Source organism: Macaca mulatta, chromosome 7 (genome assembly GCF_049350105.2).
Source record: "Macaca mulatta isolate MMU2019108-1 chromosome 7, T2T-MMU8v2.0, whole genome shotgun sequence".
In the NCBI taxonomy this organism is placed as follows: domain Eukaryota; kingdom Metazoa; phylum Chordata; class Mammalia; order Primates; family Cercopithecidae; genus Macaca; species Macaca mulatta.
This window is the reverse complement of record NC_133412.1, coordinates 79,537,677-79,557,027: the sequence shown is the minus strand read 5'-3', so window position 1 is coordinate 79,557,027 and position 19,351 is coordinate 79,537,677. Positions and strand designations below refer to the sequence as shown.

Sequence of the window (19,351 nt, the reverse complement as noted above, 5' to 3'; positions counted from 1 at the left end):
GTGTGTGTGTGATGGCTGGGTGTGTGTGTGTAGGCAGGGCTGTGTGTGTGTGGTGGTGGGGCTGTGTGTGTGTGTGTGGAGGCGGGACTGTGTGTGCGTGGAGGCGGAGCTGTGTGTGCGTGGAGGCGGGGCTGTGTGTGTGTGTGGAGGTGGGGCTGTGTGTGTGTGTGTGGTGGTGGGGCTGTGTGTGTGTGTGGAAGTGGGACTGTGTGTGTGGAGGCGGGGCTGTGTTTGTGTTGAGGCTGGGCTGTGCATGTGTGTGTGGTGGCGGGGCTGTGTGTGTGTGTGTGGAGACAAGGCTGTGTGTCTGTGTGGTGGCTAGGCTGTGTGTGTGCGGGGGAGTGGTGAGGCCCTGTCTGTGAAATAATGTTCCTAAGGCACACTGGCCACCAGTGTCATGGTGAGCAGGGAATCAGCTTCTACTTGCGGACCACACGTGCCACTCCACGTTGAGACAGGGATGTGTGGTGCTGTGTGGCTGTGTAGAGGTGTGGATGCTGTGTGGATGTGTGGAGGTGTGGATGCTGTGTGGAGGTGTGGAGGTGTGGGTGCGGTGTGGATGTGTGGAGGTGTGGATGTGTGGAGGTGAGAATGCTGTGTGGAGGTGTGGGTGCTGTGTGGAGGTGTGGATGCTGTGTGGAGGTGTGGAGGTGTGGATGCTGTGTGGAGGTGTGGAGGTGTGGATGCTGTGTGGAGGTGTGGAGGTGTGGATGCTGTGTGGAGGTGTGGAGGTGTGGGTGCAGTGTGGATGTGTGGAGGTGTGGGTGCGGTGTGGATGTGTGGAGGTGTGGATGTGTGGAGGTGAGAATGCTGTGTGGAGGTCTGGATGTGTGGATGTGTGGAGGTGTGGATGCTGTGTGGATGTGTGGAGGTGAGAATGCTGTGTGGAGGTGTGGATGCGGTGTGGATGTGTGGAGGTGTGGATGCGGTGTGGATGTGTGGAGGTGAGGATGCTGTGTGGAGGTGTGGATGCTGTGTGGATGTGTGGAGGTGTGGGTGCTGTGTGGATGTGTAGAGGTGTGGATGTGGTGTGGCTGTGTAGAGGTATGGATGTTGTGTGGAGGTGAGGATGCTGTGTGGAGGTGTGGATGCTGTGTGGAGGTGTGGAGGTGTGGATGCTGTGTGGAGGTGTGGATGCTGTGTGGAGGTGTGGAGGTGTGGATGCTGTGTGGAGGTGTGGATGTGTGGAGGTGTGGATGTGTGGAGGTGAGAATGCTGTGTGGAGGTGTGGATGCTGTGTGGAGGTGTGGATGCTGTGTGGAGGTGTGGATGCTGTGTGGAGATGTGGAGGTGTGGATGCTGTGTGGAGGTGTGGAGGTGTGGATGCTGTGTGGAGGTGTGGAGGTGTGGATGCTGTGGGGAGGTGTGGAGGTGTGGATGCTGTGTGGAGGTGTGGATGCTGTGTGGAGGTGTGGAGGTGTGGATGCTGTGTGGAGGTGTGGAGGTGTGGATGTGTGGAGGTGTGGATGCGGTGTGGATGTGTGGAGGTGTGGATGCTGTGTGGATGTTGGAGGTGTGGATGCTGTGTGGATGTGTGGAGGTGTGGATGCTGTGTGGATGTGTGGAGGTGTGGATGCGGTGTGGATGTGTGGAGGTGTGGATGCTGTGTGGAGGTGTGGATGCTGTGTGGATGTGTGGAGGTGTGGATGCTGTGTGGATGTGTGGAGGTGTGGATGCTGTGTGGATGCGGTGTGGATGTGTGGAGGTGTGGATGCGGTGTGGATGTGTGGAGGTGTGGATGCGGTGTGGATGTGTGGAGGTGTGGATGCGGTGTGGATGTGTGGAGGTGTGGATGCGGTGTGGATGTGTGGAGGTGTGGATGCGGTGTGGATGTGTGGAGGTGTGGATGCGGTGTGGATGTGTGGAGGTGTGGATGCGGTGTGGATGTGTGGAGGTGTGGATGCTGTGTGGATGTGTGGAGGTGTGGATGCGGTGTGGATGTGTGGAGGTGTGGATGCGGTGTGGATGTGTGGAGGTGTGGATGCTGTGTGGATGTTGGAGGTGTGGATGCTGTGTGGATGTGTGGAGGTGTGGATGCTGTGTGGATGTGTGGAGGTGTGGATGCTGTGTGGATGTGTGGAGGTGTGGATGCTGTGTGGACGATGTGTGAATGTGTGGATGCTGTTTGGATGTGTGGAGGTGTGCATGCTGTGTGGAGGTGTGGCTCCTGTGTAGCGGTGTGGATGCTGTGTGGACACTGTGTGAATGTGTGGATGCTGTGTGGAGGTCTGGATTCTGTGTGGATGTGTGGCTGTGTGGAGGTGTGAATGTGTGGAGGTGTGGATGCTGTGTGGAGGTGTGGCTCCTGTGTAGAGGTGTGGATGGTGTGTAGCAGTGTGGACGCTGTATGAATGTGTGGATGCTGTGTGGAGGTCTGGATTCTGTGTGGATGTGTGGCGGTGTGGATGCCGTGTGGAGGTGTGGATGCCGTGTGGAGGTGTGGAGGTGTGGATGCTGTGTGGATGTGTGGCAGTGTGGATGCCATGTGGAGGTGTGCATGCTGTGTGGATGTGTGGAGGTGTGGCTCCTGTGTAGCGGTGTGGATGGTGTGTGGAGGTGTGGAGGTGTGGCTCCTGTGTAGCGGTGTGGATGGTGTGTAGCGGTGTGGATGCTGTGTGGAGGTCTGGATTCTGTGTGGATGTGTAGCGGTGTGGATGCTGTGTGGATGTGTGGGTGCCGTGTGGAGGTGTGGATGCAGTGTGGATGTGTGGAGGTGTGGATGCTGTGTGGATGTGTGGATGCCGTGTGGAGGTGTGGATGCGGTGTGGATGTGTGGAGGTGTGGATGCTGTGTGGATGTGTGGATGCCGTGTGGAGGTGTGGATGCGGTGTGGATGTGTGGCGGTGTGGATGCCATGTGGAGGTGTGCATGCTGTGTGGATGTGTGGAGGTGTGGCTCCTGTGTAGCGGTGTGGATGCTGTGTGGACACTGTGTGAATGTGTGGATGCTGTGTGGAGGTCTGGATTCTGTGTGGATGTGTGGAGGTGTGGATGCCGTGTGGAGGTGTGAATGTGTGGAGGTGTGGATGCTGTGTGGAGGTGTGGCTCCTGTGTAGAGGTGTGGATGGTGTGTAGCAGTGTGGATGCTGTGTGGATGTGTGGATGCTGTGTGGAGGTGTGGATGCGGTGTGGAGGTGTGGATGCCGTGTGGAGGTGTGGATGCCGTGTGGAGGTGTGGAGGTGTGGATGCTGTGTGGATGTGTGGCAGTGTGGATGCCATGTGGAGGTGTGCATGCTGTGTGGATGTGTGGAGGTGTGGCTCCTGTGTAGCGGTGTGGATGGTGTGTGGATGTGTGGAGGTGTGGCTCCTGTGTAGCGGTGTGGATGGTGTGTGGAGGTCTGGATTCTGTGTGGATGTGTAGCGGTGTGGATGCTGTGTGGAGGTGTGGATGCTGTGTGGACGCTGTGTGAATGTGTGGATGCCGTGTGGAGGTGTGGATGCTGTGTGGATGTGTGGCGGTGTGGATGTGTGGAGGTGTGCATGCTGTGTGGATGTGTGGAGGTGTGGCTCCTGTGTAGCGGTGTGGATGGTGTGTAGCACTGTGGATGCTGTGTGGAGGTGTGGATGCTGTGTGGATGCTGTGTGGATGTGTGGATGTGTGGAGGTCTGGATTCTGTGTGGATGTGTGGAGGTGTGGATGCCATGTGGAGGTGTGCATGCTGTGTGGATATGTGGAGGTGTGGCTCCTGTGTAGAGGTGTGGATGCTGTGTGGAGGTGTGAATGTGTGGAGGTTTGGGTTCTATGTGGAGGTATGAATGCTGTGTGGATGTGTGGATGGTGCACCTGGGCACTGGTTTGCCTTACTCTAGTTCCAACAGTCCCTGAGAAGACTTAAGGTTGTTTTTTTGTTTTGTTTTGTTTTTTTTGTTTTTTTAGACAGAGTCTTGCTCTGCTCTGTCGCCCAGGCTGGAGTGCAGTGGCGCAATCTTGGCTCACTACAAGCTCCACCTCCTGGGTTCACGCATTCTCCTGCCTCAGCCTCCCGAGTAGCTGGAACTACAGGCGCCCGCCACCATGCCCAGCTAATTTTTTGTATTCTTGGTAGAGACGGGGTTTCACTGTGTTAGCCAGGATGGTCTCGATCTCCTGACCTCATGATCCCCCTGCCTCGGCCTCCCAAAGTGCTGGGATTATAGGCGTGAGCCAGTGCGCCTGGCCGACATAAGGTTCTTGATGTTTCCATGGGGTCTGTCACCCAGAAGGCAAAGATCTCTTTTGGGCCCACAGGCATGGCCAGCTCTGCCTGGGGCTGCATAGGCGGAGGTCACTGGAGCCGTGGCAGCCCAGCCTACCAGCTGGGGAGTGCCAGCCTAGTGCTGACCAGCCCTGGTTCCTTCTCCCTCGTCCCGCTGGTGGGACCTGGCACATAAGACACCTTGTGAATGCCTCAGCTCCTCTCTCCCCACCTGCTCTCCCCTCACACGCTGGGAAAGGAGAAGGTGGCCAGGTGTTGGCAGCACATGTCTTGGCAGAGGGTGGGCGGGGCTCCCTGCTGGCTCTCCTAGGCCAGGTGCCTCTGTTGTCTGCCTGCTCAGCATTCCTCCTGCCTTCCTCCCTCATGGCCCTGTCATCTCCTTTCCCCAGAGAGCTCTTCCCTGTCAGTCCTTGGTTTGGGGGTGGCAAGACCTCTCCCTCCTTCCAAGGATGGACACCTGCTGCAGGCCTGACCATCATTACAGTGAGCGGTTCAGGAAAGAGACCACATGCAGGCCAGTGAGGAGCAGGCTCAGGGCTTTGCCAGCACTATTAGGAAGGGGTGGTCCACCGGGTGCTTCTAGTATCATCCAAGTGGAAGGCCTGCCTGAAGGGGGAATTGGAACTGAGAGGCGGAGGGAGACTCCAGCCACACCGAGAGCATGACTCCTGAACGGCTAAGTTATCTGAGCCAACACATCCCCCTTTTTGCTAAGGTAGTTTGTGTTGGGTTTCTAGCATTTGCTATGGAGAAGCCCATGGGGACTTGACACAGGCTGTTCTACACTGTCTCACCTGAGTCTCAGTTCCCTTCTTTGTAAAATGGGGATAACATCTGTGTTTCACAAGGTTGCTTAAAGCTTAAGTGGAAAATACACTAACCACAGAAATGTTGGTTCCCCATCACCTTTAGGTGGTGTGTAAACCAAGACCATCTTCCTAAGTTCTCCTCCCTCATCTCCAGAGAGCTGCCAGAGCACCTGTTGTACAGAGGGAATTACTGCCAAGAGCTATGTTGGTGGTTATATTTCATTCCCATGGTGGGGTGTGGAGAGGGCCAGAGTGTCTCCAGGCGGGGATCCTCTCATCCAGGGGGACAGTCAGCCCGCCAGCATCAGTGCCACACGGGAGGTGTCTGGCCAACAAGGAGTGTGGTGTGTGACCCGGGGAGGAAGTGGATGGGGCCGCAAAAGCAGCAGCCATCACAAACTCTGTGCAGTCACCCTCCCAGGTAGTTTCTCACCCAAGAGACCAAGCAGGCCTAGGACCAGGCTGGGACACTTGATCCCCCTCAGCCTCCAAGGTTCCACACAGTGTCCTCACGGATCCCTTGGGCTGCTGGGGACCCCTCCATCTGGTATTTCTGGGAGGACAGTTTCTAGAGAAGAGCAAGGCGTCTCTCTGCCCAGCCGCCTCTAGCGTTCCCAGGCCAGCAGGCCGGGGCAGCAGTGGCCCAGCTCCTGCCTGCCGCCTCTCCCTCCCACTCTGCCTCTCATACCTGTGTGACCTCAGGCCCTTATGCCACCACCCTGAGCCTAGCTCCTCCAAACTATTCTATAAAGGTGTGAGCCAGCCGGGGGAGGGAGAAGTGGGTGGGGAGAACAGGGGGCCTCACTGTTGCTGGTGGGCGGGGCGTCTTGCTCATCTGAGGACAGTGGCTCTCCAGGGCCTAGGAGGTGAGTGGTCCTCACCAGGCCAAGGACTCTGGTTGAAACCATCATCTGGGCTCTGCTGGGGTTTGGACTCGGTGGGAATGATGGGTTATATACCACAGCAACGTGAGAGTCTGGAGACAATATCACTGTTTATTTGGGTGACACATCTGCCTGCCTGAGGCTCTGACAAGAGGCTTAGTGGTTGAAGGTCCCCCAGATTATCCTTTTCCCCTTGCTGGCTCTGCAGAGGCCCCAGACTCCGAGTGCAGGCCTGTGGAGCTCTGGCTCTGTCACATTTCTCTTGGCCTCAGCATCCTGGGAACGGCTGCCTAGTGGCTGACACCTCCTTTTCAGAGAGCCAGGGCGGTGGCAGCCTCACTTCTTGAAGCTCTGTCTCTGGAGCAACAAGGAGTACCTCTGAAGCCGGGCCCAGGGCTCCTGCTCCTTCTCTGGGGCCTGCTCCTTCTCTGGGGCCTGCTCCTTCTCTGGGGCCTGCTCCTTCTCTGGGGCCTGCTCCTTCTCTGGGTTCTTCTCCAGCTTCCGATAGCTGAGGACCACACAACTGTGATGAGAGGAATCTCCCCTCACTTCCCCAGCTCCCGAGCCCCCAGGGCAGAGCTCCACTACCCTCTGCTCCTCTGAGAAACTCTAAGAGGACACTCCTGCATCACCTCTGTGTCCTCAGGACTCGGCCTGGTACACAGCAGGTGCTCAGAAAGCCTTTCCTGGAGGAATGAGGGTCTAGCATTCTAACCTGTGAGGTGCATGTGGGTAGACAGGATGGCGAACTGAGGAACTAAAAGGCTATTTGCAGACAAGCTGTGGGATTACACACAACGGAACATTCAGACTGAAAAGGAAGACGTTCTGACACGTGCTCCACCATGGATGACTCTTGAGGACATTACGTTGAGTGAAATACGCCAGTCACAAAAAGACACTTTTTGTGACGCTTAGCAGGGTGGAGGGGGCTGTTGGTGGGGTTGTGGTGGGGAAGGGGGTGCAGCTGAATGACGTTAAAATGTTTAGGCAAACAGGAAGAGGAGTACTCTGGGGGGGAAAGACAATGACCATAGCTTTGATTTGTTTTGAGGCTCTGCATATGGGACATCTATGTGGAGATAAGATTTTAATTAATTAATTTAATTAATGTATTTATTTATAGATGTAGATGTAGAGATGGGGTCTCACTGTGTTGCTCAGGCTAATCTTGAACTCCTGGCCTCAAGTGATCCTCCACCTCAGTCTCCCAAACTGCTGGGATTACAGGCGTGAGCCACAGCACCTGGCTGGTAATGTTCAACTTTTTACAAAGATAGTGAATGCTATCTTAAAAATGTATTGGAGGTCAGGCGCGGTGGCTCACGCCTGTAATCCCAGCACTTTGGGAGGCCAAGGCGGGTGGATCACAAGGTCAAGAGATCGAGACCATCCTGGCCAACATGGTGAAACCCCGTCTCTACTAAAAAATACAAAAATTAGCTGGGCATGGTGGCATGTGCCTGTAATCCCAGCTGCTCAGGAGGCTGAGGCAGGAGAATTGCGTGAACCTGGGAGGCAGAGGTTGCAGTGAGCCGAGATTGTGCCACTGCACTCCAGCCTGGCAACAGAGTGAGACTCCATCTCAAAAAAAAAAAAAAAAGAAAAAGAAAAAGTATTGGAGATAGGTTTTATATTTAGATTTATATAACTGGTTATATGAATATATTTAACACTGGAGAAATTCCTTCACTGTCTCAGAACCAAGCAAGATGCACCGTATTTTGTGTTCATTTGCCTCTTAAAGGAAAGGGCTGAAGATAAAGTAGCAATGTGTACTTTGTATTTTTGACCTTAACTCTGCCAATCTAAGTAGAATTCCCTGTATCTAAAATGGTTTCTTTTAGGCTGAGAATGGTGGCTCACATCGATAGTCCCGGAACTTTGTAAGGCCAAGGTGGGAGGCCAAGGTGGGAGGGTCACTTGAGCCTAGGAGTTCAAGACCAGCCTGGACAACATAGGGAGACCCTGTTTCTACAAATAATAATAAAATTAGCTGGGTGTGGTGGCGCATGCCTTTGGTCCCAGTTGCTCCTGAGGCAGGAGGATTGCCTGAGCCCAGGAAGTCAAGGCTGCAATGAGCTGTGATTGGACCACTGCACTCCAGCCTGGACGACCCTGTCTCAAAAAATAGATAAAACAAAAATAAAATAAATCCCTTTTACTTATTGAAAGAGAATAGAATATTTAACATTTTTTTTTTTTTTTTTTTTTTTTTTGAGACAGAGTATCGTTTTGTTGCCCAGGCTGGAGTGCAATGGCACGATCTTGGCTTACTGCAACCTCTACCTACCTAGTTCAAGCAGTTCTCCTACCTCAGCCTCCTGAGTAGTTGGGATTATAGGTGCCTGCCACCACGCCCGGTTAATTTTTATACTTTTGGTAGGGACGGGGTTTCACCATTTTGGCCAGGCTGGTCTCGAACGCCTGACCTCAGGTGATCTGCCCGCCTTAGCCTCCCAAAGTGCTGGGATTACAGGAGTGAGCCACCGCGCCCGGCCAATTTAACACTTTTTAAAAAAGTAATTTATACATTTGCTGCTTTTAAATAAAATCAGGCCAGGCATGGTGGCTCACGTCTGTAATCCCACCATTTTGGGAGGCTGAGGCAGGCAGATAACCTGAGGTCAAGAGTTCAAGATCAGCCTGGCCAGCATGGTGAAACCCCATTTCTACTAAAAATACAAAGATTAGCCGGGTGTGGTAGCGCATGCCTGTAATCCCAGCTACTCGGGAGACTGAGGCAGGAGAATCGCTTGAACCCAGGAGGCAGAGGTTGCAGTGAACCCAGATTGCGCCACTGCACTCCAGCCTGGGCGCCAAGAGCGAAACTCCGTCTCAAAAAAACAAAAAACAAAAAAACCCTCCCTGTGAAGAATAGCTGAACATTCTTAGAGAGGGCCAATGTCAACCATCGCCTTCTTCATTGTCTCTCTCTCTCCCTAGAGACTCATGAGACCATATTCATCTCCTGACGAATAGGCACATTTCCCTCCAGGAGGTATCCAGAGCCTCCCATCGACCCACACTACAACGCAGGAAGGACTTGAACGCCCCTGTTAAGTGCAGGTATGAGCTGGGAAGCAGAGAGGAGCTATGGTGCCACCTAATGGTGATGTTTAGAATTTTCCCAGGCATGAACTTGGATTAGCAGGGAGCCATCATCATGGTCATACCTACCATTTACTGAGCAACCACTCTGTGCCTGGTACTTTCCGTGTATCATCCCATTAATACCTCAAGCCCAAAAAATCAGCCATCATTAAAATGGTCAGAACACAGCCTGGCATCTCACAGGTGCACAATATGTGTTTTTTGACTGAATGAGGAAACAGCCTCTGACAGGCTAAGTAACTCGCCCAAGGGCTCGTTGTAAGTGGTAGTGTCAGAATCAAACTCAGGTCTGTTTGGCTCCAGACCTGCATATCTTAACCATTCTACTTCAATCCTCCCTGAGTAAAGAGTCTACATAGAGAAAGGGGGAAACAGTCGTGAAGGGACATTATGGTGATTGGAGAGATCACAGAATCTCAGAGGTCACATTACATACATAGGGACATCGAGGCCCTGGAAGGAAAGGAGCCTGCCAGAGCCACCTAATTCTGTAATGGCAGGCCCGGGATGAGGATCCAGGGCTCCAGTGATGACCCCAATCCACCCAAATGTGTGGTCAGATCACAAAAGGAATCATCAACAAGGATTTGCAAATCCCCAGAAATTTGTTGTGAGATGGATTAGAAGATACATCTATTTCTCCAGAACAGCCTGAGTACTGTGCCTTATGCTTTGATAGCAGAAAGGAGGGCAAGAAAATGGTGCTTGCAGGATTAGGGAGAGTGGGAAGAGGAAGGGGAAGAGGAGAAACACATGCATCACGGTTTATCTGAATGATGGGTAAAAGAAAGGGGGCTTAGATCATGGGTTGGCAGACATTTTTTGTAAAGGCCCACAATGTAAATAATTTAGACGTTATAGGTCACGCTGTCTCCTCTACAGCCTTCACTCCTGCTGTAGCACACAGTAGCCATAGATAATACATAAACAAGTGAGTATGGCTGTGTTCAAATAAAACCTTATTTACAAAACCAGGCAGTGGACTGGATATGGCCCATATAGTTTGCCAACCCCATCTTAATGATTGTGTCTAATAACCCAAACATACTTTGTTCCTTTTTTTTTTTTTTTTTTTTTTTTTTTTTTTTTTTTTTTTTGAGGCAAGGTCTGACTGTCACCTGGGCTGGAATGCAAAGGCACGATCTTGGCTCACTGCAACCTCCGCCTCCCAGGTTCAAGCGCTCAACCTCCAGAGTAGCCGGGACAAAAGGCATATGCTACCATGCCCAGCTAATTTTGTGTGTTTTTTGTAGAGATGGGGTTTTGCCACGTTGGCCAGGCTGGTCTCGAACTCCTGAGCTCAAGCAATCTGCCCACTTCGGCCTCCCAAAGTGCTGGGATTACAAGTGTGAGCCACTGTGCCTGGCCTAAACATACTTTTAAGAGGGACTTGAGAAAGTTAAAAAGATGGTCTTGACAGGAAGAAAACACCAGCTGGAAGCCCTTCTTTTCTCCCAGCCTGAATTAATGACTCCTTTTCTACCAATCCACATGTGAGGTGGAGTGCAGCTCATGCACTATCATGGGGTAGAACCCTTCACTTAGGGGAAATTTCTTTTTTTGAGACAGAGTCTTGATCTGTCGCCTAGGCTGGAGTGCAGTGGTGCGATCTTGGCTCACTGCAACCTCTGCCTGCCAGGTTCAAGCAATTCTCCTGCCTCAGCCTCCCGAGTAGCTGGGATTACAGGCGTGTGCCACCATGCCCGGCTAATTTTTGTATTTTTGATAGAGACAGGGTTTCGCCATGTTGACCAGGCTGGTCTTGAAATCCTGACCTCAGGTGATCCGCCTGCCTCAGCCTCCCAAAGTGCTGGGATTAAAGGCGTCAGCCACCGTGCCCGGCCAGCGGAAATTTCAATGCTGAAAGGATTTACCATAAAACAAACTCCACTATCCCTCAATCCAGATACAACCTCAGATGCGGGAGGGGGTGAAGACACAGCTCTTTACCTCTTCTGGAGGAAACGCTCACATCTTTTCTCCAATGGTAGTGCTTGCAGGAAGGCCATGTTATCCAAGTCCCTTTGAGGAATGGTGCAATTTTTTGAGATATTTTCCAGGAGTGGGCAGGCCTCAAAATTAAAATAGAAAACAGAATATTGGATTCCAGCATCATCGGTGGACTCAGTTTCATGTGAATAGTCTCCTGTGACAAGACAAGAACACCATGTTCTGTGTAGCAATCGCTTTCTCAGTGGGCTCTGTGGTCCAGGTGAGCATGTGGGGGCTGCTCTCTGCTTATAAAGGCTGGGTCATCTGGGTTGAGCTGTGACTTCAGAGAGAAGACCCTGCTGGCATTTTATCGAAGTGTGCTGTGAGGACTGAGCTGAGGTTCACTTTGGCCTATGATGGAGGGGGCATAGAGTGGGAAGGAGATCGGAGGAGCTCTCTCTGTGAGAGAACTAAGTCAGGGAAATGGTCAGTGGGCATCAGCCCTGGTCCCTTTCTGTACCTCGGAGCAGGAAACATGGATGGTCTGGAGACACGGCAAACATTGGCTTCCAGGGGACCTCCAGAGGAAAGGCTCCCGGGGGGGCAAAGGCACAGATGATTTCACGCTTGGCCACGTCCATAAGGCACACAGAGCCATTCTTGGAAAAGATGAGCACCTGGGAAGCAAATAGATGGTGAGTAGGGACTTCTACTGGACACCGTCCCTCACAGAAAGGTCGAGTGTAGAGGTCACCCCAGTAAGGAATGAGAGAAGCAGCTGGACATAAAACCTCTTGGGCCCCAGCCTCTGGATCCATCCAGGGCTGCTGGGGACCTGCACACACATGTATGCTGACTCCTCCGCAGTCCCCCTCAGCCAACAGGCCCTCCTCCACATGCTGTCTGCTCCAGGGCGATGCATTTCTCCGCCTTTTCCCCAACCTCTCTTCCAAGCTCTCTGCATCTCTGCTGAAGAGCTCACTCTCCATGTGGCCAAGATTCAGTTTCTTACCTGTGCTCCCAATGCCTTTCCTTCCCACTGCCTCAGGGACCTTGCTCAATCTTACAGCCCCTCCTGGCCTGAGATCCGAGCTGGGGACGCTCTCCTGCCTGGGCTCTTTCCTCTCTGTAGTGAACATACTAAACTCTCCCCATCCTTAGAAAGCCCACTTTGACCCGACATCCTCCTCCAGCTGCCACACTACTTTCCCCTCCCCAACACAAGAGGGTCTCTCCACACCCTGTCCACTTCCCGACCTCCTGCTTCTGTCTCCAGCCTCAGCCACTTGTCTCCACCATGCTCTTGGTTTTTCTGCAGCACAGGACACTGCTCTCACCTTCTTCAGACTCTCCTCTCTGCTTGCAGGACTGTCCCCATGCAGTTTTCCCTGGGGCCCCTCTCGGTCACTTTGTGAACTGATTTTCCAGGTCCTGTAAGTGATGGTAGTGCCCATGGGAACCTCTTCTCTATTCACTCCCTCTCTTTAACTAGGGGAACCTGCTGTACCCCCACTTCAACCACCACTCACTAACTGTACCTGGCTGGTGAGCATAGAATCTACATTTTCAGCCCTGGGCTCTCTGGAAGCCTCCCCTGGGGGTCCTATAGGCCCCTCACCCTCTGCAGGGCCACATCAGGAATCACAGACTTTCTCTCCAGGCCTGCAGTGGGCCCTGTAAGGACTGGGGAGTCAGCTCTGCAAGTGAGGATCAACCGTGCACGCTTCCCTCTCCTTTGGCAACAGCCACAGGTAGCCCAGAATGTGGAGTCCATCTCTGAACTGAGATGTCTCAACTCTCCATCCCTGCTCTAAACATGCTGTTCCCATTCTCTGATCTCTCTGTTTTGAGCGCCATCCCACACGGGGACATATCTGTATTGTTCTGCCCAGTGTACAGGACCTTCCACGGTCTGGCCCACCTGTCTTCCCACCCCAGCCTCTTCCCTCTCCACATTCCACAGCAATCTCATGTGGCAGGTGCTGGAACTTCCTGCAGTGCCCGGGACACACATAGTGCTCTCTTGCCTCCATGGTGTTGCCTTCTCAACTCCTCTGGCTCAGCTCAGCTGTCACCTCCTCCAGAAAACACACTGTCCTGCCCTGCTGCCAACTTCTGCAGGTTGAGTTAGGTGACCCCTCTCTCTATTCCATGCATCCATTAAAAAATTCCTATTACAGCCTTTCTCATGTTCTAGGGCAGCTGTCTGGTGACTTCTCTGTCTTCCCAAATGAGCTGTGTGCTCCATGAAGGCAGGTTCTTTCTCTATTTGTAAGCCCGAAAGCTAGTCCAGTGCCTCACACGTAACAGGCCTTCAATAAGCATTTTCAAAACGATAGATAGACACATTCACACATTCAAATGAGAGGCATGGGGCATTCACAGAGAGGCATGGGGAACCTACCATGCCAGGTAAGGCTGGGACTGGGGCCACTGCACAGATGGTTTTATCCAGGTGCTTTACAGGCCTATAGGACAGAAAACACACAGGCATTCTCCTACTTTAAGAGTTTAAAAGTTTTGATATCCTCTTCTAGGCATGTATCCTGGGGAAATTCAGAGAAATCAAGAAATATGTGAGGAGGCTGTTATAGTCCAAAAAATTAGGAACAATCCAAATATCTATTAGGAGGATGCTTAAGTCATTGTGGTATATTATACAATGAAATATAATACAGTAATGAAAATAAAAGAACTGGAGCTACATGCATCAACATGTATGGCTCTTGTGAACAATGTTGCAAAGCAAGATGCAGAATAAATACCATTGAAAAACAAGTTGGAGGCTGGGTGCAGTGGCTCACACCTGTAATCCAAGCACTCTGGGGGCCAAGCACTTTGAGCCCAGGAGCCTAAGACCAGCCTGGGCCACAGAGGGAAACCCTGTCTCAAACCAAACTGGAAGGAAGGAGGGAGGGAAGGAAGGAAGGAAGGAAGGAAGGAAGGAAGGAAGGAAGGAAGGAAGGAAGGAAGGAGGGAGGGAGGGAGGGAGGGAGGGAGGGAGGGAGGGAGGGAGGGAGGGAGGCAGGGAGGCAGGGAGGGAGGCAGGGAGGCAGGGAGGGAGGCAAGTTGGAAAATGTATAGAATATGGTTCCCTTTATAAGTTTCCTAAATATGCAAAGCTAAATAATGTACTGTCTAGAAATACAGTCATACAAATGTGGCTAATTCTTTTTCTTTTTTTAATAATTTTTTTTTTCTTTTCACAGAGAAGGGATCTCACTATGTTACCCAGGCTGGTCTTGAACTCCTGAGCTTAAGTGGTCCTCCCACCTTGGCCTCCCAAAGTGCTGGGATTACAGGTGTGACCCACTGTGCCTGGCCTAAATGTGGTTAATTCTTAAAGGAGAACAAAGGAATGATGAATTTAGAAAAATGGTGTGGTAGATTGAAAAGCAATTGGTTGTATTTGGCAGTGACTCTCATCAAAAGATGGAGTCTGTTTTTCTACTGCTCGAATGTGGGCATGGACGTGGGATGTGCTTTGCCCCATGGGTCATTAGCAAATGTAACATGAGCAAAAGCTTGAAAAGCATTTGTGTGCTAGGGTTGCCCTCTCCTGTTGCTGGGAGCCCTTAGACTACCATGTGAGGAGGCCTATACTAGTCTGCAGGAGAGACCATGAGGAAAACTGAGGTGCCCTGGCCAATAACCTGCCAACTGCCAGGTGTGTGAGTGAAGCCATCTTAGAAGAGCTGCAAGCTGCCTGAAGGCACATTTGAGAGCCCAGGTGAGACCAGTAGAAGAAATGGACTGAGTCCAGCCCAAATTGCTGACCTACAGACTCAAGGACTAAACAATGACTATTTTCTTAAACCATTAAGTTTTGGGGTGGTTTATTATTTAGCATTAGGTAATTAATAAGGTGTTTAGGGTGGAACAAGAAGGACTGATGAGGGAGAGCCATACAGGGAGCCCAAATGGAACTGGAGATTATCGATTTCCAACGGCTACAGGGGAGTTGATCTCACTACTCTTTATTACACACACACACGTACACACATGCGTGCGCACACACACACATTATACAGTTTCATTTGCATGCATTAAATATTTTAAAATGTTTAAAAGAGAGAGAGAGATCCCTGGGGAAACTGATGGAAGGTTACTGTGGGAGAAATGAGCCTCTTCTTGGTGTATGGGATAGGAAGGATGTTGTCTTAATCCATTTTCTGTTGCTTGTAACAGAATACCTAAAACTGGATAATGTATAAAGAAAAGGAATTTATTTCTTACAGTTCTGGAGGCTGAGAAGTCCAAGGTCAAGGATCCACAGCTGGTGAGAGCCTTCTTACTGGTGGGGACTCTCTAAAGAGTCCCGAGATGGCACAGGGTGTGACATGGCGAGGGAGTTGAGTGTGCTCATGTTCTAGCTCAGGTATCTCTTCCTTTTCTTATAAAGCCACCATTTCTACTCCCATGATACCCATTAATCCATTCACCTATGAATCCACTGATGCATGAGTGGGTTAACCCGTTCATATGGGAAGAGCCTTCATGATCCAATCAGCTCCTAAAGGCCCCGCCTCACGGTACTGCCACAATGGGGATTAAGTTTTAACATGAGTTTTGGAGGGGATAGTCAAACCATAGCAGATGTGCCATCATACAATTTTGTTAGAAAAAATTGTAATATATATATGACATTGGCGATCTTCAGAAACTCACCAGGAGAGTGATGACTATACAAAAGGTAGACTGTAGTCAGAGAGACTGTCAGATTTTACTATTAAATAGCAATTAAAATAATCTGTCTGGCTGATTATTTACCCCATGCGGCCCTCAAGCTACTGACCTCTCAACAAGCACACTGATGGTGGGTCCTTGGGTCCCACTAGCCTCCAACAGATGGAGGGAGGCATCTGTGCACAGCACCACACATTTCATTTGGGATTTCACTGGACCTTCAGGATACATATTCTGTCCTTTGTGGACCAAGAAATATTTTAGGAAGTGAATGCTTTGGCAGAAACATCCCTGAGGAAGAGCAGCGATCCCAAGAGGGAATCCTGGAGAAAGTAATCACACAAGCCGGTCAGAAAAGGGGATAGGGGAGGGGGCCATGGGCACAGGGGCTGTGACCAGCAAGTGTGTGAGGGACTTGTAGGATGTGAAGGCAAAATCAAGCAATGAGCACCCTGTGAGAGCAAACCAGTAAACCCAGTGCCCAATGGGAGAGAAAAGCCCCCTGCAGGGGAATGCTGCTATGTCTGGAGAGGAATTGGGGAGGGGGAGAAGCAAGAACATGGAGGAGGGCAGGGTCAACCATGGAGTGGAAGGAAGCTACAACCCAGCCAGGGACTGAGGCACAGCTGACCATGGGATGCAAAGGCATATGGGCAGGGGGAGGCATAGCTGTTTCAGAAGGCTGTGTGTGTGTGTGTGTGTGTGTGTGTGTGTGTGTGTGTGTAGCCAAACAAGAACTTAATATCCAGAAAAAAATGAAAACAAGCTATTTTGGTCAAGGGCTTATGAAATCATCATCATTCTTCTTTCCTTGTAATATCTTTTGCTTCTATAATAATGCTGTTGGTTCAATAATAAAATAAAGGAGGGTCTTTAGTGGTGTTTATCTTGGCAGTGTGTGGGGAAAATATCCTCCAAAGTTGAAATAACCACTGCATTCTTCAGAAAGTGATAGCCAAGTGAGGAAGGCAATTTGCTAGCTTGACAGATGCCTCCCTGAGAACAGTCAGCAACCCGGTCTGATCACAAGCTGCTCAATAAACAGGGTACTATCTCTGATGCTCTGCACCTGCCAGGAGGGCTGCCCAGTGAAGGTGGCCCACCTCCACTCTCTAGGAAAATACATCTCCAACTGCAAAATGGCAAACCACTGAGTTATTAATGGCCTTTTACAAAGTCTGGTTAGAGGGAGCTGCTTCCCTAGAGGCTGAAGAATTTAGGGAGCAGTATCATTGATTTCTGTATCTGCAAAGCTGGACCCAGGACCCTAGAACTCCACCACAGTGCCACCCATCCAGAATAGCTTCTGGTCTCGCTTTGATTGCTTTATAGGTCTCTTAACTCCAATACAATAGAGTTCCTGCTGACTGGGAATGGGGGGGAATAGCAGGGAAGAAGACTCACTTATTTAGAGCTTGGGGGCTGGGGGAAGGAGGAGGGCTGAGGTCACCATGATCACCTGTACTGTGCCAGACATAATTCTTCACTGGAGTGTAAGAATGAAGGCAATGGTCATATTTCAGAGCCTAGTACAGTGCCAGGCTCAGAGAAGTCACTCAATAAACACATTGGCAGTGGGAAGCATTAGCACATATTATGTCCAATAAATGTTTGTTGAATAAATGAATGAGAGGAGAGCAGGACCAGTTCTCCAAGGTGACTTTAAGAACACAGAGGTAACAGAAGGCCCCAGGGCCTGTGGGAATTCTAGAGCTCCCAGACTCATTGCCCAGAGTATTAGGTAGAAAGGCAGGGAGGGCTCACCTTTGGCCAGGTCCCACAGCGTGAGCACACCATCCTCACAGGCCAGCAGCAGGTAGGAGGAGGAGCAGCTGAGCTGAGAGACTGCAATGGGCGCAGCACAGGGCCACACACCCTCAGGGTCTAGGGGGAAGGACAATACTCAACCAGTTCACCCCAGACTCTGCACCTACCCATCACTTCTACCTAGACAACCTGTGACTCAGACTGGTCTCCCTGTTCAGGGAATGGGAACCAGGAACACCTGTTTGGACTCACCATCTTCCTTCTCTTTATGAAGTGCTATTCTCCTTGCCTAGGATGATAAGATAATGTCACACTGTTATTCCTCTACAGCTAATGTTTAATGAATATGTCCTAGGTGCTAGATACTGTGTTAGGCACTTTCCACACATAATTTCATTGCATTCTCACAAGGGTTCTATGAAGTAGGTCCTATTAGTATCTTCTTTTTAAAGATGAGGAGACCGAGGCAGAGAAGTGACTTGCTCAAGGCCATACAGTCAGTATAGAAGGAGATTAGAAGCCAGGTTGCCTGGGAAAGGGATGGAAGAAAAGAAACTCCTCCTTTGTGAATTTTTTAATGTTACTTTTGAAGTGTAATATAAGGTATAACAAGAGTAAAGTTCAAGGAATATTCACAAAGCAAACTTGCTCATGTAACTGCTTCAATTTTTTTTTTTTTTTTTTTTTTTTTTTTTGAGACGGGGCCTCACTCTGTCACCCTGGAGTGCAGTGGTGCGATCTTGGCTCACTGCAGCCTCAACCTCCTGGGCTCAAGTGATCCTTCTGGCCCAGCTTCCTGAGTAGCTGGGACTACAGGCTCATGCCGCCTTGCTTGGTTATTTTTTGTAGAAACAGGGTCTCGCTATGTTGCCCAGACTGGTTTCAAACTCCTGGGCTCAAGAGATCCACCAGCCTCTGCCTCCCAAAGTGCTGGGATTATAGGCGTGAACCACCACGCCTGGTCACCTCCATAAATTTGTAAAACAACAACAACCTGTATTTCCTTAGTGCCTTTCAATTTCAAAGAGCTTTCACATAGAGAAACTCTCTGGATTTTGCTATTTTCAACAAACTCATGCACTAGGCAACAATGGTGTAATTAATTAGTTCTATGTTTTACATGAAAAGTTGGTTGGGGTGTGAAGCAACTGGCCTGAGGCTACATGGTTTGCAGACAGCTGGGCTAGGATTAGCACTGACCTTCTGATTCCAAGCCTACTCTCTCTCTCTCTCTTTATTTTATTTTTTTTTTGAGACAGTGTCACTCTGTCATCCAGGCTGGAGTGCAGTGGTACGATCTTGGCTCACTGCAACCCCTGCCTCCCGGGTTCATGGGATTCTCCTGCCTCAAACTCCTGAGTAGCTGAGACTACAGGCGCGTGCCACCATACCCGACTAATTTTTGTATTTTTAGTAGAGATGGGATTTCACCATGTTGGCCAGGCTGGTCTTGAACTCCTGACCTCAGGTGATCCACATGCCTCGGCCTCCCAAAGTGCTGGGATTACAGGCATGCACCACCGCGCCCAGCCAAGCCTACTCCCTTTTTACCTTAGCTGCTTAAGGAGCCCTGTGGACCTGACTGTAGACTTTGTCCCTATTGACCTGTTGTCTTTAAGGAACATGACATTTCAGAGACAGATTCTTGGGGTCACACTATACCCACCAAGCCCCCTACTGCCTGCCTAGATCTGGTCCCTAAAGTGACACTTGATGTATGTCAGTCACATGCTCTCAGCTAAGCTGGAGAAGGACATGTCTGCAAGTCCTGAGCTTAGGTGACTCCCATCTCAGCAGTAGAGTACCAGCTTTATCCTTTAGAGTTCGGTTTAGTGAATACAGGAAGAAATTGTGACTTCTGGTCCAGTGTATACCAAGGACACAGGTCATTCCTGGGGGAAAAAAAAGAGAGAAAATGGGTGTTACATAATAAATAGGGGTGGCCTTTGGTTTGCACAGAAGG

At 50.7% G+C, this 19,351-nt stretch overlaps 1 protein-coding gene across 7 annotated transcripts in view; it reads right to left on the bottom strand.

Moving 5' to 3' along the window:
* Nucleotides 1-5,982: 5,982 nt before the first annotated feature.
* WDR93 (WD repeat domain 93) overlaps nucleotides 5,983-19,351 on the bottom strand; it is a 50,520-nt gene continuing 37,151 nt past the window's right edge. For 3 of the 7 annotated variants that reach the window (XM_015142986.3, XM_077940300.1, XM_028851313.2), the window contains 7 exons: nucleotides 19,194-19,280; nucleotides 17,386-17,505; nucleotides 15,731-15,944; nucleotides 13,340-13,403; nucleotides 11,456-11,612; nucleotides 10,954-11,149; nucleotides 5,983-6,397 (listed from right to left, as the gene is read on the bottom strand). In XM_015142986.3, coding sequence (XP_014998472.2) covers nucleotides 6,226-6,397; nucleotides 10,954-11,149; nucleotides 11,456-11,612; nucleotides 13,340-13,403; nucleotides 15,731-15,944; nucleotides 17,386-17,505; nucleotides 19,194-19,280 — 1,010 coding nt within the window. In that variant the 3' untranslated portion in view covers nucleotides 5,983-6,225. The remainder of the gene's footprint in view (nucleotides 6,398-10,953; nucleotides 11,150-11,455; nucleotides 11,613-13,339; nucleotides 13,404-15,730; nucleotides 15,945-17,385; nucleotides 17,506-19,193; nucleotides 19,281-19,351) is intronic. The other 4 variants (XM_077940298.1, XM_077940301.1, XM_077940296.1 and 1 more) reach the window with 3 other exon arrangements.